The 27800-nt window shown below is 41.2% G+C and overlaps 4 protein-coding genes across 14 annotated transcripts in view; 2 read left to right on the top strand and 2 right to left on the bottom strand.

Annotated features, from left to right (window-relative positions):
* Window positions 1–97: 97 nt before the first annotated feature.
* On the bottom strand, window positions 98–6908 carry LOC135339890 (PHD finger protein 12-like). Its single transcript, XM_064536126.1, has 12 exons — window positions 6627–6908; window positions 6084–6298; window positions 4992–5264; window positions 4517–4649; window positions 4141–4250; window positions 3986–4037; window positions 3571–3753; window positions 2653–3331; window positions 2286–2522; window positions 1517–1609; window positions 1283–1365; window positions 98–1004 (listed from the first exon to the last, which is right to left on the bottom strand). Exons 1-12 carry the CDS (start codon window positions 6657–6659, stop codon window positions 246–248), a joined length of 2850 nt encoding a protein of 949 aa, XP_064392196.1. The 5' UTR covers window positions 6660–6908; the 3' UTR covers window positions 98–245.
* Window positions 6909–6930: 22 nt separating this feature from the next.
* On the top strand, window positions 6931–8399 carry LOC135339893 (protein unc-119 homolog B-like). The gene is made up of 4 exons (XM_064536128.1): window positions 6931–7231; window positions 7361–7565; window positions 7882–8054; window positions 8115–8399. The coding sequence occupies exons 1-4, from the start codon at window positions 7045–7047 to the stop codon at window positions 8228–8230; spliced, it is 681 nt and encodes a 226-aa protein (XP_064392198.1). The 5' UTR covers window positions 6931–7044; the 3' UTR covers window positions 8231–8399.
* A 7744-nt stretch (window positions 8400–16143) lies between these two features.
* On the top strand, window positions 16144–23071 carry LOC135339680 (denticleless protein homolog). Its single transcript, XM_064535913.1, has 11 exons — window positions 16144–16278; window positions 16377–16456; window positions 16521–16653; window positions 16877–16938; window positions 17033–17153; window positions 17741–17960; window positions 19227–19397; window positions 19961–20117; window positions 21116–21205; window positions 22147–22267; window positions 22394–23071. The coding sequence occupies exons 1-11, from the start codon at window positions 16218–16220 to the stop codon at window positions 22945–22947; spliced, it is 1770 nt and encodes a 589-aa protein (XP_064391983.1). The 5' UTR covers window positions 16144–16217; the 3' UTR covers window positions 22948–23071.
* Window positions 23072–23694: 623 nt separating this feature from the next.
* Window positions 23695–27800, bottom strand: part of LOC135339631 (uncharacterized) — a 39676-nt gene continuing 35570 nt past the window's right edge. For 10 of the 11 annotated variants that reach the window (XM_064535785.1, XM_064535789.1, XM_064535787.1 and 7 more), the window contains 5 exons: window positions 25501–27704; window positions 25198–25447; window positions 24979–25095; window positions 24535–24876; window positions 23695–23873 (listed from right to left, as the gene is read on the bottom strand). In XM_064535785.1, coding sequence (XP_064391855.1) covers window positions 23848–23873; window positions 24535–24876; window positions 24979–25095; window positions 25198–25447; window positions 25501–27704 — 2939 coding nt within the window. In that variant the 3' untranslated portion in view covers window positions 23695–23847. The remainder of the gene's footprint in view (window positions 23874–24534; window positions 24877–24978; window positions 25096–25197; window positions 25448–25500; window positions 27705–27800) is intronic. The other variant, XM_064535786.1, reaches the window with a different exon arrangement.

The raw sequence follows: 27800 nt of genomic DNA, 5'->3' as shown, positions 1-27800 counted from the left end.
CCCTGACTAATTAAATTAGCTCATCTACATTCAACATTTCTTTCCTTATTAGGTAATTAAAGCTAGAGTCCCATGAACTTAATTTTGAAGAGACAGCTAGAGCTGGGGATATGACAATATACAGTCATGCATGTTGAAGGTGTTTGACAAAAAAATAATAAACCACGTGCAGATCGAAACTTTGAAAAGTAAAGACAGAGCAATTGTACATAACACATTGATTCATGGGTATAATTGATAAGGGTCTAAGACTGTTCTAGCAGTACAGATATCAGTTCACTGTGTCCAGGGCAACCTGCCATACTCAACACAAACTCCAAACACCCGAATCTTAATCTGCTACCATGCGTTAACACTGCAGTGCCCTCCAGTCTCTCATCACGTCTCTCGGCATCGTCGTTGCTATCACACAGACACGGTCTTGTTGGGAAACACTTCACTGTCGGTATACTAGATGTGGAGTCTTTGTGAATTGTTCTTTCACAGATAGAAGATTGTGATTTCCCTGAATTTGTAGTGGAGTCTCTTAGAACAGGTTGTGATGGATACTTGGAGGCTGATTTTTTATTAATTTCTTTCTTGTTTTCCGTAAGTTCCAGTTTGCGAGCTTTTGAAAGGGGTATACTCACAACGGACGGATTCTGGGTGCTTTCAATCGACACGCGTTTCAATCCAGTTCTTGTCATTAATCCCTCACTCTTGGACAGTTCTTCAGCCAGCAAGGCATCGTCTTGTGCACTTATAGGTATCGTGAGTCTCAGAGCTCCTTCTAGGGCAATCTTAGCTTTCTGCTTGTCTTTTAGGGCATGCCTAGCAGCTTCCAATTTTGCTCTGCACCTGGATGCTCTTCGTCCACTACCCGTTCCTATTATATCATCGAGAGTGAGAGTGGTAGGTTGTTCATTTGGAGAGAGGTCCTTATCAGAGATGTCACATGAGAAGAGAACACCGTCCACCACAGATCCATTCTCACTATAGTTAATCAGTTCCAGATCTCCAGTTTCCTAGTGTGTGTGTGTGTGTGTGTGTGTGTGTGTGTGTGTGTGTGTGTGCGTGTGTGTGTGTGTGTGTGTGTGTGTGTGCAAGGGGGGGGGGGGAGTACACATAATACTAGACCTCAACAAATTTGTACAGGCAGTTCAATCCTCAAGAATAATGTCCCCAAGGCTACATGTACTGTACATGTACATACTCGACTCGTAAGCCACTACATGTATGTACAGTTGTAGGCATGAAGCATGCACATTATAATAGAGTGTTCTGGTACTAAACATAAGTGCACCTTATCCAGAAAGATGCAGGCATGGTTGGTTGAGACATAGTTGCAGTGTCCATACTGAAGGAGGTCAAGGTCCACGCTTGACCCTGAGAGAAAAACCAGTAGATGATGAATAGTACACTTCACATGACTACACAGTGTACTGTGTACTTAGAGTTACATATGTCATTTTAGGTACTGAATGTACACACTGAAATTGAAAACATCATAGGCAGAGTATTACTTTTGTACATGTACCTGTTCCGAGGTAAGTGACTTTATTGTTGAAGGGGTGAGCCAGTTTCTCGGCTGATAAAGGACAGAGGAGAGCAATGGCACTATTCAACACTCCTGGGGGAGAAGAAAATCTAGTGTCAAATTACATACACAATTAATTAAATGTACAATAATTATGATTACTACAGCATAATTAACAAAACAACCTTCCTAGCTTTCTCACTAGCGCCTTAATGGCCCCAGATTTCAAGTTATTGAGATAATGTAGGCTGCTGTAGACGTACATGTACAAATTACTCTGAAAGCTCAATCCAACTTGGCATTCCGAGCTTATCAGTGGCCAAGCCAAAATCACACCACTGACCACATGTGTATGACTCTAAATGGGCACTTGGTGGCACATTGTTAGGTATAAACACCAAAACACACAGTCGTTGTCTGACAATAACATGCCATGTTCCTTATAAGGAGGTAGCTAAAGGCAACAGTTTATGGCTCTACAACATCGTGGGGTTATAATACATGTACAGTCCATTTCTAATTGGCACCTACACATGTACACTAGGTGACCTTTGTTGAGGGGTTCTTTGTACACAAATGAACAGTAGGCATTCTTCAGGGGAGGCTGTTAGAGGGGCTCCCTGTACACCTAAGCAGTTCCCTAGGCTAAGGTTTGTGTTGCACATGTACATGTACATATGAAAACTTTTACATTGTACATTCTAATTTCCTGAAGTTTAAGTTCATTATACGTACAACGTCTCCTAATTACAAATACTGTATGCCCTACCTTTACTAAGACAGTCTTGATTGGTGGCAGGGGGAGGGGAGGGGGTGGAGTGCTCTGGTACAAGCCCATTCCGCCTCCTGCTCACACCTTTGTCTGAATGATTGTCGGGGTGAGGGGGAGATTCCGATATGTCCCTGTCATTAGCCTGTGATTGGGTTTGGCCAGAGAACAGCTCCTGTAATCTCTGTGTGGCCAGCAGGCGAATAATCTCATCATTCAAAACAGAGAGATCAGGGACTGTGTGTGTGTGCGCATGTACACATATAACTTATGACCACCATTGATTATGTACAAATGCATGCTTGAAAGGAAGGCACAATGTCTTTTGACTGCTTCAAAACAAAGTACAATGTGTATAATAACTCACCAAATCCCACATTGTAGGTGGTCCTTGGTCCACCCACATCCACCTCCATGTCGCTTTCTTCATTTGTTGCCTCTAACCCATCAAGTTGTGAATCACAGTCTACAACATCTACGACTTCAACATCGTCATTTTCTTCATCCAGATCGTCACACTCTTTCTTTATAGCCTCCACATCATCACCATTGGACCCTATGGTACCATTCACCAGCAAGTCCTCCGAGGGTTGAAGTACATCACTTCCATCAATGTCCATGTGTTCTAAGCCTAACGTTGGTGGTTCAATCCCACCATTATCGGTAACCATCGACTTAACAGTTTCTTGAGGCACGTTTCCTTGTTCTGGAGAATGTTCAATTGTGAAATCCAAAATTCTATCATTGCTAATATCTCCATTAAGAGCTGGTGCGTTGAGTTTATTATTCAAGGATGCGGCATTTTCATCCACAGAGAAAGTATTTCTGTTGTTTTCTGTCTGAGCTTTGACAATTCCATTATGTAGAGAGTATTTGAGAGGTATTGAGACAACCGTGTGACCGCTAGAGGCTAGCTCCAGTAATGCCTGGGCAGCAAGTGTGTCGGACTGATCATTGAAGGTGTGGAGAGGGTGGTGAAAAGTGTGACTGTTGAGGGGTGATGATGATTGATCCTTTAGATGACACAGAACTGTTCGTCTGGTCCACTGCAGGAAGTGTACAGTGGAAGTGTACAGTGTAATGAACACCATGCACTTTAGAATAACAAGGTGTCAAGTTGCAAATACTACAACAAGGTTTCAAGGGGGGTTCACAAAATAGCAAAATGAAGACATAATTATAGCACACAATAATGAGATTATAAGTTTTCCAGGATCAATGTAGCACACCAGAACTGTATATAAGCTTGTCAGGATTAATGTCCTACTTTTACACCAGTACCCACCTCATCCTGGTCATGTGTGAGGGCAGGTTGGCGTGGTCGTCCAATCAGACGCCTCTCTCTCTCCTCTTCACATCGTCGTCTCTCAACCACTTCGGCAGGGGTCACTAAGGTCAACGAGAGGGGAGAAATGTGGGACACGTCCGTGAGCGGGTGTGAGTACAGAGACTTGATAGGGCGGGGCACCTGTGGAATGAACAATGCACACACTGTATATATGTACTCGTGTGTATGTATAATACTGCCGAGAGATTCGTGCTCCATACAAGCATAATTATATGCACAGTTATGAAAGAATAATTATTATATATAGTTTTTGAGGGGTGTATAAGTACATGTAGGTGAGGGGGGTTTAGATTTGTGCACATACGTGTAGCTACATGTATGTACACCACAGTACATGTAATAAAGAGCTTACTGCAGTCACTCTTCTGTTGTGGTGTTTGGTGATGCGTTTGTGAGCAGGGATTCTGTGAGCGAGAATTTTAGCCAGTCAGTATGTATCAGAAGCTGCATGTACACGTCTACTAACTACACTATACATACTGAAGGTGCACGGTGTACGTAGCTCACTTTCTGACACAGTTAACAAAGTCCATCTTGATGGTGTGCTGTGCCACATCCATCCTGCTCTCATCCATGGCCCTAAGGCGCTGGGTCAGGCGAGGGTGATCAGTACCAGGCTAGAGGGGTGGGGTGGCGTGGGGTGGGGGGTGGGGGAGTGACAAACATTACACGTACAAATTCAAACTACAAATGCAAGTAACGAACCCTTGGACACAGACGAAATAATCATTGAGATAATCAAAACCTTGCTACAAATTACACACTGCATATTGCTATGTAAACGTTGAATGCGACAGGGCTTACACAAACAAATCAAAGTACTTCAACTTTCAGAAAGTCATACAAGTACATGTAGTATGCTAAAAACAGTACGATTGCTCACAATCTTGTGATTAGGGTGAACAGGGCACATCCATATGGTGGTGGGTAGGGCGGTCATCGGGGGATCCAGACAGTCCAGGTGGAACAGAAGTGGACAGAAGTCACATGATACTAGCGGACCAAACCTCGAGCTCCTAAAAGGGAAGGATTACATGCAGTCACTGTAAGTTACAATACATGTTTTAGTGGTGACCCCTTGCCTAATTTCAGTTTCCTGTTTGAATGTGGTACAAATTACACCTGTACATTGTACACATGCACGTATAAAATTACTGCTTTTAAAACTCATCACACTCTATTGTGTTCTGTGTTGATCAGTAGATGGGCTAAAAACAGACCAACAAAATGGACACATAATCACTGACTTTAATTTTTTTGCATAATTTTAGCACAAAATGTTATCTTCGGGCATGCACAAAGCAAAACTACTAGACCAAAAATTGTGTATGTAATCAACCCTGATGCAAGTCACTTACTTGTTGCAGGTGAAGCAAAATTTCTGCTTTTCCTCTCCCGTGGAGGGTGGGTGTCTACGATTCCTGGGTTGAAGGTCTTTCCTACTGCCCCCAGGCAGAACATCCTTTCTTTGTAGAGTAGGAGGAATGTCGAATATCAGAGGATTTGCCTCCGTGGCCATTTTGATTAGTGGCTTGAATAAAGGGGGCACCCCCTCCCCCACAGAACCTGCTCTACAACGCCTACAGAGCCAGTCACCACTGGGAAGATTCTTAGGGTCCAGTGGAGGGTCACTACAGAGGGGAGGGGGGAGGAAGTTAGTTACACATGAGGTGTAACAATATCAAATAAAGATTGACACACACTACTTGTAGACAGTCAACATTGAATCAGGTTTGAACTAACTACAAGACATACATGTACCAGGCAGTACATGTAGGCTCCAATATCCACACACTGGCAGAACAAAAATATTCACAGTGAATGGGAAATAAATTATCACTCCCCTAAGATATTAGCCACTTCCATTGGGAGAAATTAGCAACATTTAGGAATTAGCTAACCAGACCTTCTGTGTATTAGTAGTAAAACTTAACGTTACCCTTACACATCTACTGGTACATGTGCGTGTATGTCAAGACTTCAGGTAACTAACACTTTGATATACTCGAAGTAAAGGAACACTACAGTTGAACCTGTCTATTGTGGTCACTGTATAATTCCAAGTCACTAGGATAGGGGGGAGGGAGTGAGTTGAGGTGCAATAAAGATAAGTTCCAAAGCATGTGTTTCAACCTGTGTTAGCAGGCCACTCTTCGTCTGCTCAAGGGAGAATGCTAGACAGTTACCGTACATTGTACCTACAGTCCCACAGCAATGAATCGAAGTCTTCAATTAAAAGGTTAAGCTTAGCCACTTCACTTGGGAGAAATGAAAACCATTCAAACTGATGATCAGCCTACACACTGTACACCAACTTGTGTGTCAACATTACCACAACTCATACTGTTACACTAAGGTTACCAACGACAGTGTAGCAACTGACTACAAGTAACAACCTAGAGGTTTAAATCAACGGTTCCCATACCATGTACCAACCTACACATACTCACCAGCAGAAGAAATGAAACGAGCTGGGACATTTGTCACAGCAGAGTAAGCTTCCGCCATCCCCACAAGCATCACAATACGGGTGGTTCTGAATCGCAGGGTGCTTGGCAATGATTGAGCTCGAAGTGGGCCCGTTAACAGTTGTCTTAATCTTTCGACTCCCACGGTTTTTTGAGGACTGGTTGTTTTGAGGAGGGGCAACAAGAGCGTGGATTTTCTGTAGGGAAAGAGTGAAAAATAAACTAGTATTTGTACAAACAAAACAGAGTGTACACTACACTGAGAGAATGTTCTATCTTTACTCGTTCTCACAGATATACAGTCAATACGATTGCTTGGGGATGTTCAACCATACCCATAGCGAGCAAAGGGTTAGCTATTGTAATGCCAAGGCATACAAGAATGTACAGTGATCACTTAATAGTTGTTTTCTATGAGAGATACTCGTTAATAATCATTACTGTACTAAAGTGGGTCCCCTGTCATTCAAACGAGCAAAGGGACCACAGTTTGACAGTTTACGTTGTACATAGAAATATATTTACACTCATGAGTCCTTCATCTGTCTTGTAATCCATGAGTGATTATCTTCACAGTCTAGGAAGGACTCCACTAATGAATTATGTTTCCTTCTCTCTTCTTCTCCCTCCTTGGATGCAGTGGACAGTAGCAGGCAGTCACAAGACTTTCTTGGACCAGCAAGTGTAGTCTACACTCAAATTCTACCACTTCTGGGCAAGTTTACTATCCAAACACTACAATGCCTTTGCTGTAGCCATTTTGCTTTAAAATAATGCTCTATTCAATGACAAATTTGACGTCATAATCTAAATCAAGCCACACAAATATTTGGGTGACCCACGAAAATTGTATAGATCTAGCTGTGATATATAAAGGTGAAGTTGCTGCGATCGTGGAGTCTCTAGCTCTGTTGATGTCTGTATATCAAAAGCAATTAAGAAGATGAGCCAGAAGAGTGCTACAGCCAAAGATGGCAGCAGGGGAGCATCGACAGGCGGCGGATCTAAAAGCAAAAGTGTTTTTCTCACTCGACAAGCAAACAAGAAAGTAGTGACAGAAGCTGATCTCATCTCAAAAAAAGACCCAGTCACACCAGAAGATGTGCTGGGTCTAGAAACAGCCACCTCTGGTGAGTTTTTTTCAGCAGCAAAAACCCTAATAGAAATCCGAGTATAACCAGTACATGTACGTATGTACAAGAGTATAATTATTGTAGTATGGGGGCGTGACTCTCTATCATAACATTTCCCATATGCAGATTACTTATGTTCAATTGACGACAATACTTACGGACTAGAGTTCATCAGATTCAGAATTAGAGACATGGCTACTCAAGCAGTGCTCTTCGAAGTACGCAAACGACCAGAACCAGAGGAACCTGAATATCTCCCCCCAAATGCTGGTCGTTTTGTTCGCTACATATTTCCTCCTCAGTTCCTTGACCTCAAAACCATAGGAGCAACGTGAGTAGTATTATGTAAGAGGTTGCTTGTTCAAATGCATTCTGTAAATTCCCTTTTGTTTTGTAGTGACTGTGTGTAGTATATGAGTAGAGCACTTTATGTACAGTCGTGGTATGTACAGCTGTTACACTCCTTCACCTGTTATGATACTATTCAAGCAAATTTTTGTATTCGTATTTTAAATACTGTGTCTGCTTGATATGTACAACTGCTGATACAACGGTTGTTATTCCTGTCAATTACAGTATCTATAGCAACAATTTGTGGCAACACTTTGTGGTGTCATGTAGTGCTAACCAATCTGCCCACTCTGTAGGGTGGAGTTTAATGTGGGTGACAACGAGTTAAAGAAGCTACGGATGATTGAGAGGCACTACTTCAGAACAAAACTTCTCAAGAGTTTCGATTTTGACTTTGGTTTCTGTATGCCTAACAGTACCAATACGTGTGAGAGCATATACGAGATGCCTTGTCTGACACCAGAAGAGAGTAAGTCTCATTAAAAATCATTCATACAGTATTGTTGATGATGCTCTTGTCTCTATACAGTGCAGGAATTGATTGACAATCCATTTGAGACCAAATCTGACAGCTTCTACTTCGTCGATGACAAACTCATCATGCACAACAAGGCTGACTACGGGTATAATGGTACCAAATCTTGATCCCCTGGAAATAGACTGTGCGTGTAGGGATAAACACTTGCACACAGGGCATTCTCATATAATTGTATTACTATTTCAAATTCTTGATTTTGTTATGTACATTGAACAAATAATACTTTATTTATGTTGTACATGCATGTACAAAGAGACCTAATTTATTGAAAACCTACATGAGTGAATTGGGCCTGGGTATTCTTTTCTACCAGTATTGCTGGAGCTTGCATACATGTTGCTGTGACTAATTAACCCTGTAATTAGCAATGCATTGCTTGCATGCATGTCCGGCGATAGTATAGTAACTGTATAATATTGAGAATAATCAGCTAGAAATCGATGTGGTTGAATGTTGTCAATACTATATAATTATTCGTCGTAATTGGAATTTATTATACGTATACTATAATTATACAGGTCCTGTATTGGGTGTATTAATTACTGAAGATACATATACGTCCAGAAATTAATTATAGATCGAGTTAAGTTCAATTGAGATGCTCTCTGAAAACAGAGTCATTGTGACAATCAAATCAGACACAGTCCATCGTCATGAACTTGATAGATTGGATATACGTACTCCATCTCAATTCTGTATAATTATTATTCTCCAGCCTCATAACTTAATAGAACCCAGAACCACGTACCTTTAACTGCACCTATACTGAAGATGATGTTAATGTTTGTGCGAATGACGAAGCTGGTCGTAAGCTACTACATTGGCTCACAGTCCAATCGTGTATTCATGCATGCATGTGTATATTGGTTAACTCCGTCACATTAGCCATATCGCCCTCCTTGGTGGCGTACTCCTGAAAAATGAGCTATGAGCCCTATTATTATAACAATCATGGCAAAGTTGTAAGATGTATTACATGCTCGAAGATTTCAGATTGCATTGGAGCTCGTTGTTTATATATAGTGTTGATGACTAATATCATTTTGATTTTTCAGCTTCAGTACTGTGAACATCATCACTGCATGCATGTGTGTGTTTTATATAATTATATATAGACTGCATGAATGGTGAACTGATGGACACACGTACATACAGGTAGTATAATATATTGCCTATATATAGCTATATAAATTATACACTTCATATAGAACAATGAAGCCAGTATAATTATATATATCACATATTATGTATGCATGCATGCATGCCTTCTGTCTGCCATGTGGGAAGGAGCATCATGCACTATAACTACATAATTGTATATAGACAGTCTGAATGAAAAATAATGCCAATGGTGAACTGATCGATATAATTATAGACGTACATGCATGCAGCGATGGTAGTATTATAAAATGTACACTTCATAGAACAATGCATAATTAAAGCCAGTCAATTCAATGCTGCCACATGCATGCCTCTGCCATGCGAGTATATGTATTGCCCAGCACAAATGCAACATGCCAAATATTGCACTAGAGCAACTACATGCATGTGCTTTAGAAAAGAATGGCCTGGACCCGAGACTATGTATACTCGGCAGGTCTGTGTAAAGGACCGCCTTTTTCTTCGCGGCTGGAATCGAGGCTATATACGTCCATGCAATGCAGTAGCTGATTAAAACACCTCTATATTTAATTACAATGCAGCATGCATGCAGAGTAATAATTATACTAATTTAACTAATTTATTATACACATGCATGACTGTACCCATGCATGCACATCATGCAGTCATGTAATCTCTCTGCAAGTTGTATAATTGCAGTACGTACTATGTGGGCGGTTTAGACTCCACAGTTTCCAAATACTAATTTTAGTCTACATGTAGCTATAACAACTTATGTGCAACAAAGAATTGGATTGGTGGTTACATAATTATAATAATCTCACGGATATTGAAACTATCAACAACCTATAGTATTTACGATAATTATTATGGTAATGTGTGGTGCCACAGTACATGTTGTTTGACGGGTGGGGCTTGTGTTAATATCCGCAAAGAATCAACAATCCTCCACAAGCACACAGGTTATCTAACGGTGACTAACTAATGTTGAACTTTGCTCAGACTAAACATCACATGCCATGCAATGTGTTTGCTGCACATAAAAGCAGCAGTTGAAACTGAGAAATTATCAGCAAATCTTCAGCTATAAACTGCTAAGAAATGAAGAGCCTACAACTAGTACTACTTCTGGTCCTACCAGCTATTATAGTAGGCGTTGCTGTGCAGAATGAAAAACGTCCGGTCCCACCTTTAGATTGCAGTCTAGTCTTGTGTGCGAGACCACTTTGTGCTAACCCTGTCACCCCACCAGGAGAGTGCTGTCCTTCTTGCGACGACAGTAACTGCAAATTTGAAGGATGCGTTAACTTTAACGACGAATTTGGAACTCGATGGAGGCCAAATCCTTGCAAAATATGTCAGTGTGATGTCGAGAATAATCAACAGTTTTGTGCTATAATTGACTGCTTTTTTCTAAAAGAGGAAGATTGCAATGGGTACCCAGTTATCACAAGACCCGGAGAGTGCTGCCCAAGCTGTGACTTTGGTACACCAGAGATCGGCTGCCACGTTGTGCCACAAATTCTCAGCAAGAGAAACATCACGGTGACGCAAAGCAGAGGATTCAAGCCTTCCTGTACAATCGAAGTACAAAAGCACACTTGCGATAAGTTTAGTTTTGGCTTTCGAGGAAAGAAGTTTAGATGTGATCCAATTTCTAAACGTCGACTGGTACGCTTCGAGAAAAACTGTCCTCTAGTATGGGGAGTAAGAGAAGATGTGACTTATTGCAAAGCAGTTGAAGACAAAACTCTCACTATTGGATGCGATTTGAAAGTCTGAATCAACTAGTATACATTTAAGCTGAACTGAACGTATAATCATGTTGTAATAATGTTGTAATAATCTGTTGTGATTATGTCTAAAATGTCGTTTTTTCATGGTACGAGGACTTGTCATGATATAAAATATCACATCTATGCATCGAGCACTAACTTGTAGGATTGAATAGCTCACAGTTATAGCAAAACATTAACAAAAATTTGGATGCCCAAATGCATGCATTGCAATAGACATCCATTAAAAAGATGATTGCTGAGAACAACATTTTAGAGTCACAGGACTGCATGCTTGTATAAAGTTGTATAGACTTGTATAGACTTGAGTGCGTAATGTCCATTTATTGAAGCCATACCATAAGTATAGTGGACATACACAGCAGCGAAATAAAACACCTACATGTATATTATATATATAGCACCAAAAAATGGCCATTACTTTTAATTTCAGCAGCAAAATAACAAACTTGATGTTATAGCTTTGGCTAGTTAGTTATAGTTCGTAACTATACCTATAAGTTTATAACCCAGTAACAGGGCCGTAAGAACCAGGGGGGCTGGGGGGCAACTAAAAACCAGGGCGGCAGAGCCCCCCGGGTTTTCAGACAGTGAAATGAGGTGGGGCTCTCTGCAGAGTCCAGCAGATCACCTGTTATTATATTTAGTGCCTTTTAATCAAACCACATTGGTTAAATGCATGTGGTTTGTTGTAACAACTGTGCAGTAACTAAAGTAAGTTGATCCAATGCAGCTGAAATTTATATAGCCAGAGCCTCACTATGGCACAAGGAGTATTCATTCTTTTTTCTCTTCAGTACCTCAGCCTGCCCATGATGAAAAAGGTAGGCGAACTAAGACCTACTTCTTACAAAGCTTGATGAATCCCCAGCGTCTATTCTTACTATATATATACACAAGTCGCTAACTGAGTCACTTGGAAGCAGTACTGCTCGTGACTTTGCTTCCACTAAGTACACACGTCGAATAAACTATTTTGCTATACATAGCTCTCACATGCAGATTATTTCATTTATGTATCTTTCTCTTGTTTATCTCTGAGAACATAATAATGTAAAAAGTTCGCTTCCGGTGGGACGGGAGGGGGAACTTCCCCCTCCCGGACCCACCTCTGCATCGCAAGGAGAGGGTCTATTCCTTTTTTCTGCCCCCCACCTAAAAAATCTTCTTACGGCCCTGAGACAAAGAACTCTCAATTCACAAAAACCACATGGCATAAGTACACAAATCACGTGAGGATAAAATATATTGATTGGACTAACAATCGTAAACTGCCATGTAAAATGTGGGCGTGTTCTGAGCTACTGCACATGTGCAACTCAATGAACTATTTTCACAGTGCGTATTATTCAAAGATTATTAAAAACAAATTTTCTGGAATATTTGGCACAGGCCTACTAGAATGCTGGAGATTCGAAAATTTGACTTTTGTTGCACTGCATTGGAGCTCATTGTTTATTGTGTTCATGACTATTGTTTTGATTTTTCAGCTTCAGTACTGTGAACATTTTCATCACGACTGCATGTGTGTGCTTATAGACTGAATGGTGCATGAACTGATGGACGCACATGCAGTGATGGTAGTATATATTGCCTATAATTATACACTTCATATAGAACAATGGCCAGTCTATAATTATATGCACGCATGTATGCATGCATGCATACCTCGATCTGCCATGTGGGAAGGAGCATCATGCAGAGTAATAACATCTCATTAGACAGTCTGAATGGTGAACTGATCAATAGACGTACATGCAATGATAGTAGTATTATATACGCGTCATAGAACAACGAGATGTTATTAATTAAAGTCAATGCTCCACATGCATGCCTCTGCCATGTGGGAAGGATCGAGCATCATACTATGTATTGCCCAGCACAATATAACCTGCCAAATACATGTATTGCACTGGAGCAACATGCGCTTTATAAAAGATTGGCCTGGACCCGAGACTATAAACACTTAATTACAATTAATGTAGCTGCGCATGCATGCATGCAGAGTAATTTACTGCTTCACTATATACGCATGTACCCATGCATGCATGCATGCACATCATGCAGTCATGTAATCTAAGTTGTATAATTGCCGTGCGCGTACTATAAATGTACAGTGTGCGGGCGTTTAGACTCCATAGTTTCCAAATACTAATTTTAATCTACATGTAGCTATAACAAATTAATGTGCAACAAAGAATTAGATTAAATTATTTGGTGGTTACATAAATTATAATAATTTTACGGATATTGAAACTATCAACAACCTATAGTATTTTCGATATTATCGTAATGTGTGGCACAACAGTATACATGTTGTTTGACGGGTGGGACTTGTGTTAATGTCTGCAAAGAATCAACAACCCTCTACAAGCACACAGGTTATCTAACTAATGTTCAGACTACACATCACATGCCATGCAATATGTTTGCTGCACATAAAAGCAGCAGTTGAAACTGAGAAATTATCAGCAAATCTTCAGCTATAAACTGCTAAGAAATGAAGAGCCTACAACTAGTACTACTTCTGGTCCTACCAGCTATTATAGTAGGCGTTGCTGTGCAGAATGAAAAACGTCCGGTCCCACCTTTAGATTGCAGTCTAGTCTTGTGTGCGAGACCACTTTGTGCTAACCCTGTCACCCCACCAGGAGAGTGCTGTCCTTCTTGCGACGACAGTAACTGCAAATTTGAAGGATGCGTTAACTTTAACGACGAATTTGGAACTGAATGGAGGCCAAATCCTTGCAAAATATGTCGGTGTGATGTCGAGAATAATCAACAGTTTTGTGGTATAATCGACTGCTTTTTTCTAAAAGAGAAAGATTGCAATGGATACCCAGTTATCACAAGACCTGGAGAGTGCTGCCCAAGCTGTGACTTTGGTACACCAGAGATCGGCTGCCACGTTGTGCCACAAATTCTCAGCAAGAGAAACATCACGGTGACGCAAAGCAGAGGATTCAAGCCTTCCTGTACAATCGAAGTACAAAAGCACACTTGCGATAAGTTTAGTTTTGGCTTTCGAGGAAAGAAGTTTAGATGTGATCCAGTTTCTAAACGTCGACTGGTACGCTTCAAGGAAAACTGTCCTCTAGTATGGGGAGTAAGAGAAGATGTGACTTATTGCAAAGCAGTTGAAGACAAAACTCTCACTATTGGATGTGATTTGAAGGTCTGAATCAACTATACATTTAAGCTGAACTGAACTCATTAATGTGATTATGATTGTGTAAATCTATAAACATGTCTCGAGTTTTTTTATTGCACGAGGACTTGTCATGGTATAAAAATAATAGCTAAATAATAATTATTATTTCACATCTATGCATCAAGCACTAACTGAATAGCTCACAGCTAACACAAAGTTGGATGCCCAAATGCATGCATTGCAATATAGACATCCATTAAAAAGATGATTAACGTATAGCGCGAAATTTTCGAGGGGCTTAATTTTCGCGGATTTCTTGGGTTAGCAATCCTACAAGAAAATAAAGTCCATGAACATTTTTCTTTAATCATCTGCTATATATAACATGCACAGATTTAAAGGCGTGGATTCCGGTGTAAGCAGTCATTCCGCGAACATTGTGCAACAAAATGCTTTTAGAGGCTAATCCACGAAATATAAGTGCCTCGAAAATTTTGCACTATACGGTATTATAACGCTGAGAAAAAACAACAACAATATTTTAGAGTCACAGGTGTGTAATGTCCAATTATTGAAGCCATGTCATAAATATATAGTGGACCACCCTAGGCATGTGCAAAGTGTGCATTACAATTAATATGTGCACATGAGCGTGCATGCAGTTGTTCCCAAAAGGTGTCCGTTATAGAGGGGTTGTATATACTGTACATATTTTCGGGTCTTAATCTGACGTTAGCACTGGCTGGCTATATGAGCAATGCTGTCCACTCGTTCTGTATAGAGGCAAGTGAATTAATAGTTAATACGGTTATTGTATGCAGTGGTATAAGCAATTAAGCGTCACCTCCTCTTGAATGTCATTTTAATTATCCCTAATCAACAGTTTAACCATAGATTGAAGAGAAAAGGATTGGCAACGGGGGCAGTTCACGTGATACTTTTACATTGAATGTACACAGATGGGCCTGAAACCATCCGTACGTGTTTCGCCCTAAAACTCCCGCGAAAACCCGGGAAACTTATTGTGTCAACTAAAGCCTACTTCTCAAAGACCCCTCCAACACTTAAACACACGCCCCCTGATGGTAGGTCTCATTTAGAAATGAATAAAATATAATGCCCCAGTATCCACAGAGGCTACAACACACACACACACTCATCACACACAGTATAATCTTGATTTTCGTGAAGTATAGCCAGAGGTACAAAGAGCCTCTGTCAGAGGCTCTTTCATGGTTGTGTTCCTATAGCACCTATGATATAGCTAAGGTTGTGTTACTATAAGTAGTGTGCTATGTCCCAAATCGCCACACAAATGACGTGACGTTGATGTTTAGCAGTAGAACTGTTGTGTAGACTTTTTTTACAGACGGCAAAAACAATTCTCATGAATTATTCATGTTTAGACTCCCATGTTGGAAGTAAGCCTCGAGGCGAAACACGGATGGTACCGGAAGTGCACTCCGTTGCCAATCCCTTTCTCTTCTATCTATGGTTTAACTACCTTAAGTCATTCATGCATACGCTCACAGCAGCTCAAGTGCCTTACTGAAATTGATGAGAGGCTTGCAACAAACAAACTTAGATAGATTATGCAAAGTCCTATGAGGATCTAGGAGTGATGAGCAGGTGAACCGACTCACACAAACACCCACCAACGATATATTAAATGCGCTATCATAATAATTATCACTACACTGTCTACAGACCAGTTAACATGAACACAGATCAACAAGATATCAAAACATAACTGACCTTGCTCTGAGTGTTGACTGCTAAGATCAAGAGGCCACACCGTCCCTCTGCTTATCATGTCAACGGTACGTACATGTGAGCTCGGTGTGCAATTTGCAGAAAAAGGGGCGTATCTCGTAGTTGGCTGTGGTTGACATACTTACGCCCACACGTACGTGATCTGCAAAAAGTGGCGGGCGAACAGCGGCAATTGTGCCACACCTCCCATGCCCACGAGGTAAACGCAAAAGACAAGGTTGAAAACTAAGCTAAGTGCAGCAGTGACTTTATATGTCTCTGAGTATCATACACAGTGTCCAGAAATGGCAGACCTCCCCTTCAAGATTCACAGGTCAGAGTAAATGACACATCGTATTGTATAAGACTAATAAGTATGCACAATGACTCTAAATCATGTATTGTATAAATGTCCATCAACTTCACACACAGGTGGGAATGATCTCCTTTGGATCCTGTCTGACTTTAAATGCCTCAAGGGAGACGATCTACTGTTCTATGGACCAGACGATGTAAGTTAATTGAGCTTTAACCTTTGGTCTACAATCACCTACTGGGTCTTCTTTTTGTTCGCAGGAATACATTCCTCCTCTGGCGTGTAAGTTCAGCGTAGACGGTCTAAATGGTAACCTGCTGGCTGTGGCAGACGAGGAGGGAATTGTAGGACTGTATGACACAAGGAGAAAATTATCGGAGTCTAAACTTTCCAGTACGATTAAAATACTCGTGTACAGTACGAGTTATGAGTACATGGTTTACCAGTGTTTCTTTTAGTGTGGGTTGGCAGGTAATTTTTCTACCAGCAATTAAATGTCCTACTTACACCAGTCCATCACCCCCTAAGTGCAAAATCGTAAAGAAACCCTGGACTTACCATCGTATCAGTACTGCTATACTGTTTTGAATTGAAGCTGTCTCTGTGTTTGCCTCAGGATTTGAAGCTCACAGAAATGCAGTGTTTGATATTGCTTGGTTGCCTGGAGGCACACAACTTGTGAGTCACTCAATGTACTTGTTGTTAATGTCAGTATTGAGCCCATCGTAAGCAACTTACGTGTTAACTTCCCTCTCCTAAACATTGATATCAGGTGACTGCCTCAGGGGACCAGCGACTGTGTCTATGGGATGTGGTCGGGGAGACACTCCTGACCACTTTCTCTGGTCACAAGGGAAGTGTCAAGTCGGTCTGTGTCAAGAAGAACGAGCCCAGTGAGTCAAATGGTCTCTCAATGATATATAGTCATAATGAAAGTACCGCGAGTGCTGATGGAGCTATTACATTAAAATACACCACATTAATAAGTGGAATAATTGTTGCTAAAAACGTTCAAAGTCCATAATTAATGGCTGCTAAACAGTGCAACTTTGCAGCTTTTTCTCACTCTTGTAGCGTTCTAGTGCAGAGCTAACTACTAAGTACGGTAGTAACACTCAGTGAACAAGTTTTGCTATCTAATATTCTGAAAAGGCTGCAATGGCAGCAAACTACATGTATGTATAACTCGAGAACGAAGCATTATTTTTGCAAATCTGAAATCCAAGACAACACGACTAGAAGCTGCTCTTGATTGATCCTTGAGCAGCCATAGCAGTCTACACAGACATACACACTACCGTATATCTCGCTTGCGCATGCGCACATTGAGGCATAGCAACAAGTGATTGCGGTATAGGCTTTGAGCTCAGATACATGTAATCATGCAGTTGCTTGTCATTGTGCCTTTCACTTTCACTTTTCATGTTCCTAATAACTCGCTATGATTATGTAGACTGTGATTGATAGTATATCCCTGTAGGTGTGATAGTGTCTGGTAGTCGTGATGGCAGTATCATGGTGTGGGACACTCGGTGCACTGGTAAAGGGTCATCGCAGAAACCTATCAACATCATACACTCGGCACATGAGAAAGAGGGACGAAGACAAAATGGCCGCAATAAAGCAACGTGTAGTGCGTCTAGTGTGACAGCTGTGCTCTTCCATGGAGACAAGATAGCTTCCTGTGGGACCAGTGATGGGTGAGGAGTTTGTAAATATGTACAAAGAGAATAACTGGAAACCTGGTGTAGGAGATCTCCGTGTGTTTTATATGGTGTCCTGACTTAAGCACTAACTACTGTATACCCTATTACTAGGGCTGAAAACCTTTGCGAATGAGCCAAATCAGCAGAAAGTGTAACTCTTTGCAATCCTAACTATTGCGTTCTGGCCAGGATTGTGTGTCAGTACCAATTTTTAGGTTTTGCAATTTTATTTTTCCAAAGTGATTAACGCTCGCAAATTTGATACTCGCAAACATTTTAGTATCACTGATTGTTTGAGTATTCCCTTTTGTTAGACTACATTACATCATCTGTAATTGATCTGATTGGCTAAAAACAGTAGATTACATGGAAGCATAATCTACAAGAAGGTACTTATTCTACAGGAAGTGGACGCATATTCTACAGGAAATGGGCGCCTATTCTACAGGAAGTGGACACATATTCTACAGGAAATGGGCACATATTCTACAGGAAGTGACAAACATTTGCAGGAAGTTCTCAAAAGTTGGAATAAAATTTTTAGTGAAAGTGACAAGAAGATGACAAAAACATTATAAAAAACACAGAATGCAATAGTTTGTTCAGTCACTATCCATTCTTTCCATGTCCACTGTTGCTTTGTATTGCTTTTTCCAGTTGGGGATGGGCAGGGGGGCCAGGAAGCATCAAACACACTTCAGCAATCGCTTGACACTTTCTATTGAATTTTTTAAGGTTCCAGCCGGTCCAGTCTGCTCTATACCCCCTCCACTCCACCACAGAGCTTCATTCTTCTTCTGGTAGTGTTGCAGTCAGTCTTTTTACTTGTCTGTTCTTTCCAGTATCTTCAAGAAGCGTTTCACAAGCTCTACTAAGTTTTACTGTAGTTTTTCGTTGTTTTGAAGCCGTCTTCTTGTCTTTTTCTGTTAACTGGTGTCTCTCACAGCTCGTCCAGCTCGCACAAATTCAATTTCTGTTGCTATGCACCAAACCTAGCTTTTTATAACCACGCCTCGCGCATGCGCAATGAAGTCCAAGTTAGATAGACCACACCCACTCGTAGAATATGCGTCTTAGTAACCACCTTGGTTACGGTTAGATTCCCTCGGCTTTGCGCCTCGGGCTAACCGCAACCGCGGAGGTTACGTAGACGCATATTCTACTCTTAGGTGTAGTCTATCCTATACTTATTCCGCATGCATTGGCATTGCACCTAAAATGTTATCTTTAATGATCACAGTGACAACTGCTCCCCTACAGTGTTGTGAAGCTGTGGGACATGCGACGATACTACACAAATCACAAACGTGCCCCACCCCCCTGCTGGCACTCGTTTGCCCCTGTGGAGAGAGGGGGACGTGTCTACGGTTTCAACTCCCTCGTGGCCGACACCCATCAGAGCGCTCTCTATGCCAGTGCCACTGATGACATGTGAGATGTTTGTATAGCTAGACAGTTGGTACATGTAGTAAATAGAATAATAATGAGCAGGTATCCCTTCATAATACACATTTTGAATCAGTTTCAGTGGCGGATCCAGAGGGGGTTCTTTAGGTTCAATTGAACCCCCTCTGAGACATAAGTGAGTGGGAAGCTTAAGCAACTAGTTAGCTAGTTTTCCTACTAGCTTCATATGCATTTATTAGTTCTTGCGAGTCCTGCGAAGGTTTGTTTGCGCAGTTTTAGTGACTAAAGGCTAATAACTCTCCAGCGTATGTTGACTGTTAGCTGACCTTTTTTTTGTCAATGATTTAATGCGCATGCTATATAGTAGAAGTGACAACCTTTTTTTAGGTAAAATTCAGAGTCCTTGTCCCGCTCAACTAACTGGTACTGGAAAACCTCCTTTCAAGAATTCTAGATCCGCCACTGAGTTTTCACTCCAATTGATACATGTAGTACCATATTTCTATTTTCATGTTGTGCTGTGTTCTCCCAAACTATATTACAATGTACACATGCGCTTATGACCTCCATCTCTTATCACTACACAGCATCTACAAGTACAGTACAAGCACCCTGGGGCAGGCACCTGTGGATGGCTACAGTGGACACAAGAGCTCCTCTATGTTCTACTCCAAGGCCTGTCTAAGTGGGGATGGGGAATATCTACTGACTGGCTCCAGCTGTGGCTATGCCTATATCTGGAAGGTGTGTGGAGGGACCATATACAACTGTACCTTGTAGCTGGTAATTTCCGGGGAGGGGGAGGGGGTGGTTTTCGGTGGAACACGAATATTTTACCCACAAATGAAGCGACTGTAGTGCAAGCAGCAACTACGAAAATAACAATTCAACTGACTGAATATTTTGCCCCCGAAAATTACCTGCTTTACGGTAGCCTCCTTCACAAGGCCTCAAAAAGGAGGCCTGCTACTGACTGCTTGCGCATGCGCCAAATTATTGGATAATTTTCCCATAATGTTTCCCATTAAACTGAATTTTTACCCGAATTATATCCTGAATATCATATACAGACAAAGAATACTCTTCATAAAGTCAGACACAGAGCTATATAGCTAGCTAGCTAGAGACAGAGCTGTATTGGTTACAGCAGCAATTTCTTTCTGATAGAGTCGACTTTCACCAAGGTTAGTGTCAGATGGGCGTGGCCTATCCATATAGGCTATTGTCAGCCTTCCCTCCGTTCAGAGGATTGTTATCCACACTGTTGCAGGCTGTGAGTCCTTTGTTAACATAGTAGGCTAAGGGTAGCTATTAGAATGCTATCACACGGGCTAGAAACCTTCACAATCACACTTCTATCCACTTTCTTCAATCCACTTCCGTTCGTTGTGACGTCAATGTTTTACTGAGCAAATACAATGGTATCCGAATTACTCACTTTCTGGGTAATAGGTGGTGCATGCGCAAACAGTCGATACCAGGCCCTCTCTTCGGGGAAGAGCGGCCTGGGATCGAGGCTAGCTTTACGGTAGCTCACTCTAAGAATCTGTCTACCTACCAGCGTCTGGCTAGTTTTAGTGTTACTATACCAAGGTACTGTGCATGCATGTCCCCTATGCAGTCAAATTGGTAGCGAGTGACATTAGTAGTAGAGATAGAATTGAGTTGATGCATTTCATGACTGTACTATTAGAATATGATGTACACTGCTAACGAAGTGATACCCTACCCCCCCTCCCTAGGTGAGGGACTCCCGAGTTCCCCCTCTACTGCTCCAGGGTCATAGCAAGGAGGTGACAGCTGTAGACTGGTGTCCCACCAACCTGGACAAGGTTTGTAGACATGTACCAACACTACTCTTGGAGCCTTAGAACCCTTTTGCTAAGGACAACCATACTTACCTTTTACTATGATCTATTATAGCTAGGGTATTGTTTTAAACATTAATTAGGCATGTGCTAAATGTTCAATATTCGGTGTGGTGTACGTAGCTTGCTACTGAAATGGTGTTTTTCTTCTGGTTGTATATGCAGTCACATACTCCTTGTTACATGTACTACATGTATAGTGTGTTAGTAGCAAGGTTGGTATTATGTGAGCTAGTTTTGTGTTTCTCATCTTGACAACCATGTGTCCAGTGATCAGTACCAAATGCATGTACCGTATATGCTCAATCAGAGGCCGCTCTTGTATAAAGGCCGCACTCAAATAGTAGCCTCCTTTGCTAGCAAAATGAAACATTTAGTAGCTGCTCTCAAATAGTAGCCTCAGTGAACTTTGACTCTAGCATTTCTGCACGTGGCAGCCAAAACAAATTATTATAGCTATATGTACGTAGCTACTAGGTACAGGTAGTGCTTCACAAAGACTTTCTCATGGCAGAGTTCAAGTTTATGTAGGTGAAAATAGCTTTTGATGACAAACTAAAGGTTGTTGAATTAGCTGGAGCTAATAAACGCCGCTCGTGAACAGTGGCCTCTCTCGAATTGTAGCCTCCTCTTCCAGCACAATGAAACATTTAGTAGCCGCGGCTCCTGATCAAGCATATACGGTATATATAGATGCATGTTGTACCTGCAGACTGTACACTTGTAACCACCCATTAGAGTGCAAGAATAGCACGACTGTGCAATATTGGTGTCCAGAGTACATACTCATCTCAGTACACCCTAAAATGGAGTGACGTACATACAACACATGAAGTGTATTTACACCTTAGATTGTACAGCTTGTGTTCTACTATCCAATTAATTATTCCTCACGATCTCTACAGGTGGTGACATGCTCTGATGACAACGACTTGTTTCTATGGCGAGTGATGAGGGGTGGGCAGTGGGCGTGTCGGGAGAGAGGGGCCTACACCATCGGGGACACTACCCAGTACAGTGGAAATGGTGAGAACTAATTAATAGAACCTCAACTTGAATAAAATTTGGTTCTGTACGTGTAAATGTGATTGATAGTTGAGTCAGGTGTGTTTTAACTTTAACTTCCCATAAACCGTATCTTTACTCACATAGAGCATCTGAAGGCTCAAAAAAGGATTCTAGAGATGTATAGAAAAGCACAACCGTCCACCGAGACTCCCCCTAAAAATCACACCTCCAGTACGAAAAAGACTACTCAAAGCCCATGGAATCCGAAAACTGAGACAAAATCAGGAACTCTGAGAGGCTCTCTTCAAATCAACTCACGAAGTCAACCCACAATCTCCTCTACAATGACCCCCACAACTCAAATTTCGAATTCAACCTCTACAACTAATTCAAAAGCAACCCCTAATCAAGAAGACATGACAACAAGTAACATCGCTACCCCTAAACCAACAATCACTACAGACTCTGAGAACCTCCCCCAAACATTGAAACAAGAGACTCCGCCCACTCATGTATCCGCTCTCGGTAGTCGTAAGAGGAAGCTTATGTTGTCGGCCAAACAGAGCACAAAGAAAGTAAGAAAGAGTTGCTCAACTTGTGGGCCATCACTAGCTGGCAAGAACTCTGTTGCTAAAAGAACTGCACAGACTTGTAGCAAATGTATGCCTTCTCTGCGTACTTATTTCAAACCACAATAGAGTTGTGTTTTAACATTATAATTGGCATTGTTCAAATTACTGTTTGTACAAAACATAAGATGCAGCTGCTCTTACAGATCTGTATAATTATAGATCTATTACATGGCTACGGCCATTCTGTGTGTATGTGTCAAATTTTTACTCACGAAAACCACTGTTCTCGAGTTGAAAAAATATTATTACCGTATATAGCGTGGGTAATTTTCGTGGGGTAAAAAATTCGTTCAACTCGAGAACGGTGGTTTTCGCGAGTAAAAAATTCGTTTTGTCTCATTGCCTGCACTGCATTCCTACGTTCCGGTAAGCCACGCCTACGTTAAAATTTCGTGGAGGTCAGCTTGCCCACGAAAATAACGAATATTTTACCCCACGAAAATTACCCGTTATAGTGAATAAGAGTTCACAGATTAATTGATCGAGTGCATGACCATTATATAATAGGTAGTATACTTGAGCATTTATAGAATTACACGGCTACGGCCATATTCTGTGTCAAGATTGTACCATAGCCTCGATCCCAGGCCGAGTTTTCGCTTTTATAACGTACGGCGCTTTTATAACGGTTAGGCGAACAACTTGTTCGAGTTGTTCGCCTAACCGTTATAAAAGCGAAAACTCGGCCGAACAAGTTGTTCGCCTAACCGTTATAAATCGAAAACTCGGCCTGGGATCAAGGCTAGATTGGAAATCCAACAAGGCCACCAAGCAGAGCTTTTTACTGAACTACTGTATATAGGTTGGTGTATATAAAATAATTACAACAACTTTTTCTTCTTGTTCAACACACAATGTATAAAACATAACGTACACGACAATAACCACACATAAGGGATAAAGCTGAGCTGAGGGTTGTGTTCTGATAATTTATATCTCATGGAGTGCTGTATTACGTGCACCTCCTCACAGCTCCTGTGCATGGAGGCAATCTGTGCATGGAGGCAATAAAGAATGAGTTAGTGGTTGGCTAATCACACAAAGCCAAACGTATATTGAACCTTGAACCTCTAACCTCTTTTACCAAGCTCTTTTCTAGCAAGCAAGGCCACTTTTCATGACATCTAGCTAAACTATACATTCGCTCTACAGTACGGTAGCTTCTAACTTTCTAAAGGTCAGAGGTCAGTTTGACATGACAGAACAACGACCTTTGTGTGAGGTCACCCCCTTTTATAACTGCATGATTTTTCTGGAGGGGCGCATAGAAGTACGTATAGCTAAAAAAGTGAACTACTAATTTGCAGCAGCTCATGATAATTCAGTAACATTAAGGGGGGCTATTATATCAGGGCGCGACAAGCAGTCACACTTGCAAATTTACTGCACAAATCATTGTCGCACGTGATCATTAATTAGTGACCTATTGACCCTGTTAAACCTCCTCTGATACAAGATCAATACAGTGAGCATACAATGACTGGTGGGTGTATAGGAAGTTGTTACAGACGCTTGTCAGTGAAATAGCAGTACATTATAGTGCATGCTAGAGACACGCAAACACACCGAGTGGTAAGACTATGGGGATAATGGTAAGGCCATTCAAATACCGCTAATTGATAAACATATAATTATTCTGAGAAAAGTACCCACCTTTTAAATACTGACAGACTTGGTCAGCAATCTTCTCTTTCTTCAGTAATACTAACATCTCCAGAAGGGCCCTGAATGTCGCTTGTGAGCGCTGTTTTCCTCTCCAGATTTTCAAACACTTGATCATAGCTAGGTGGTTACTTTCAATTCTTTTCAACTGGACATCACTTTGCTCGCCAGGGGTTAATTTCATAGCATCGACATAGAATTCCACGTTGTCAAAATAGAGAGCCAAAAAGGGTACATCTTCCTGTTGTATTTCACGGTTAATATGGGTAGTACTGAGCTGATATTCGTCCATCAGCTGTTGACGAGTTGTACCCACTGGTTGAGCATATGATCCTACAGTTATGGTGCAATAATACACTCACACATGATCATATTCAACGCTATAGTAACAAAATTAACCAACATCCATACATACTAATGATCAAAGCAACACACCTGGAGGAGATATTAACTGTGTGCGTTTTGCATCGGACGTCTCCCCATCTGACAGTTCTCTCTTCTGACCAGCTACTCCTAAGCATTCTCTTATTAATGTTTCACTCACTACTGAAGCTGTAATGCGAACATTAAGTGTTAGTCATTAAGTGTTAGTTATAATATACTATACGTAAGTATTTGGTAAGAAGCAGAAGGTTTGGCACATCGTAAACTTACTGAACGCATCTTTGTAGAGAGCTCTGTAGACAGTGAGGACCACTTTCCCAGCCTCCTTAACCTCACACTGGTAGTAGTCCAGGTCCTCCTCACTCACACTCTGAAACGTCAGATTGTTGGTCTTGCAGTGATGTGTTATTGGAGGCTGTGTTCTTCCCACTTTGCTCCAATTGAAAGAGAATTTCTCCAGAGACTGTTCCTTCATGAACTGAAGAACTCCTAAGCTAGCACTCTGACCAATAGAAGCGATCTGCATGAATGTGAAATATGAAACACAAGAACATTAAAATATAAATAACCTACCTTACCCAACCAAACTTGTTGGTATTTCGTTGGAATAGTCGGCTTACTATCACAAAGAAATTGTACCCAGATCTCTTTCGTGAGAACACACAAATTATCTCGGCTTGACTTGTGACCAGGGCAAGGACATTGGAAGGCAATTTGAGGAACCAAATGTGGGTAAAGGCTTTTGAGCGTGTAGAGCATTACTGAGAGAACATAGGTACAAAGGTCATGGAGAGACATGCGACCAGGATGGCGGACAACTCGAATTTCGTAGCATTGATCATGTGCTAGTAGAGTTAGCCTATTTGATTTGGCGACGAGAAAAGATACATAATTTCGCTTGACACCATCTTCTACTAACTCCCATGTCAAACCAAGGATTCCATGAGGGCCTCGAGAAACTAGTCGAGTGATCAGACCACAAAAAGCTCCTGTTGGAACGTAGCCACAGCTGAATGTGATGAGCAATGGCTCTGGGTTGTTGGCGTCTGGTGGAGGTGGGTTGGTCAGCTCGTCTTGAGAAGCACACTCTAAGATAGCTGGCATTAAATAGGTGCTTCGAGAATTGCTTGGATCATTAACATCTATGTGAACAATTTCAGAGAGAAGGTTTAGATGTTGGAGAAGTGTAATAAGAACCTTGGCTGGAATAAGTTCGTTGTTTCCCAACTTTTTGCTAACTTGTGCAGTTTTGCAATACATTTCGATGGCTTCAGCTGAGTATTGCCCCATTCTAATCAACTCTTTTCGCTCATACTCAGTGAAAGTACTTCCAGAATGAAGTACACGCAAAGAAGGAACAATCAGCTGACTGATGCTATCGAAGATTACTTGAGGTGAGCAGATCACACGATTCTTGAGCCACTTTTCCTTATCATTTGAAACGCTTGTGTAATGCATGACAGTGCCAATGCAGTCGTGAAGATACCGTAGACAAAATTTCGTTTCATTTTCATCCATTTCAAGCTTCTTTCCTAACTCCAGACAATCTTCAATACTGGCAATCTTGTATTCCCTTCGGAGAATGAGTCCAAATAAAAGCCATTTTGGTCTAATTGGTAATGAAGCATTTTTGAAGCGTTTGTGAAAGATTTCACTTAACAATTTACGAAGAGGGGCTATGTCCGAGTGCTCAGTTCCATTGTAGTTGTCTACGGTAAACAGTGAATTGCTTGAACCAGTAGCTTCAGGACAAATAATTATTTCCTCAAACTTTTTTACAATGTCATTTAAATGCTCGCTTGTTTTCTTGATTTCCTTCTCTGGATCATTCAGCTTATCTTTGTGAGTGCCTATCAACGCAGCCAATGGACTAACTTTTAGGAATAATTTTAGCTTCTCACTAAATCCATCAACTTTATCGGTCTTGAATGACGAAGTCACTTGAGGGTTACTATGTATGCTACTGATAGAAGAAAGAATTTGAGACACTGTGTCTTTGACTGTGTGTATAGCATCATAGGGAGTGATGATTGTGTCATCGCGACTAAAAGGGATTTTGTACGGCTTGTTCAGCTCTTTGCTCAAGTCTAAGAAGACAAGATACATGGCCGGACCAGTGCTCAGAGCTGGGAGCATTTCTAAAAACCCTGGCTGACCTCCTATATCATTAATGTTCAAAAATGTGCCTAAAGAACTGAAAAGGTGGCTGGAATACCCACCACTCTTGATCAACTTTTGGAATCGATTTACAACATCATTAATTCTCTGGTTTTTGCAAGCTTCTTTTTTTCCATCTGAAGTCTGGAGTTTATCAACTTGTGAAATAATATTTTCTACAGAATTGTGCGTGTGGGGTTCATTTTGTTGAACATGTGACTGTGTTCTGGCAGGTTCGGGTGGAGTGGTGTGTTCTTCACTTAGTTGTTCTCTGAGTGGTGTGTCCAGCGGTTCCCCAGACGTCAGTTTATTTCCACAAAAATAGTTGAACAAAAGTTTTGTTTCATTGTCGAGGTCACTGGAAGATAGCCATTCAGCTGTGTCGTCACCAACAAAAGCAAATGCTTGAATGCAGTTAGCGAGTAGCGTACTTTGAAGCTTTACCTTGTCTCCTGCTGAATGAATATTTTCAAATATTTTTAGAAGACGGTTTAGAGTGGTCGTCTTTCCCACAAATGGTGGGCCAACAAGAAAAAGTTTCAAATATCGAAGGTTGATGGCGTCTGAAGCTGTCATCAAATCCTTGAGTATCTCGAGATATCGCTGCTGCTCTTCGGCAACTGTGAAAATGTTATGGTTGTTTGAATATATACACAGGCTCAAGCAGTATAAATACTAAAAGTGTTTGTGTCTGGGGGGGGGGGGGGGTTGTTTTC

This window comes from Halichondria panicea, chromosome 8 (assembly GCF_963675165.1).
Source record: "Halichondria panicea chromosome 8, odHalPani1.1, whole genome shotgun sequence".
In the NCBI taxonomy this organism is placed as follows: domain Eukaryota; kingdom Metazoa; phylum Porifera; class Demospongiae; order Suberitida; family Halichondriidae; genus Halichondria; species Halichondria panicea.
Note: the sequence above shows the minus strand (reverse complement) of the source record. Positions and strands in the feature narration are given on the sequence as shown.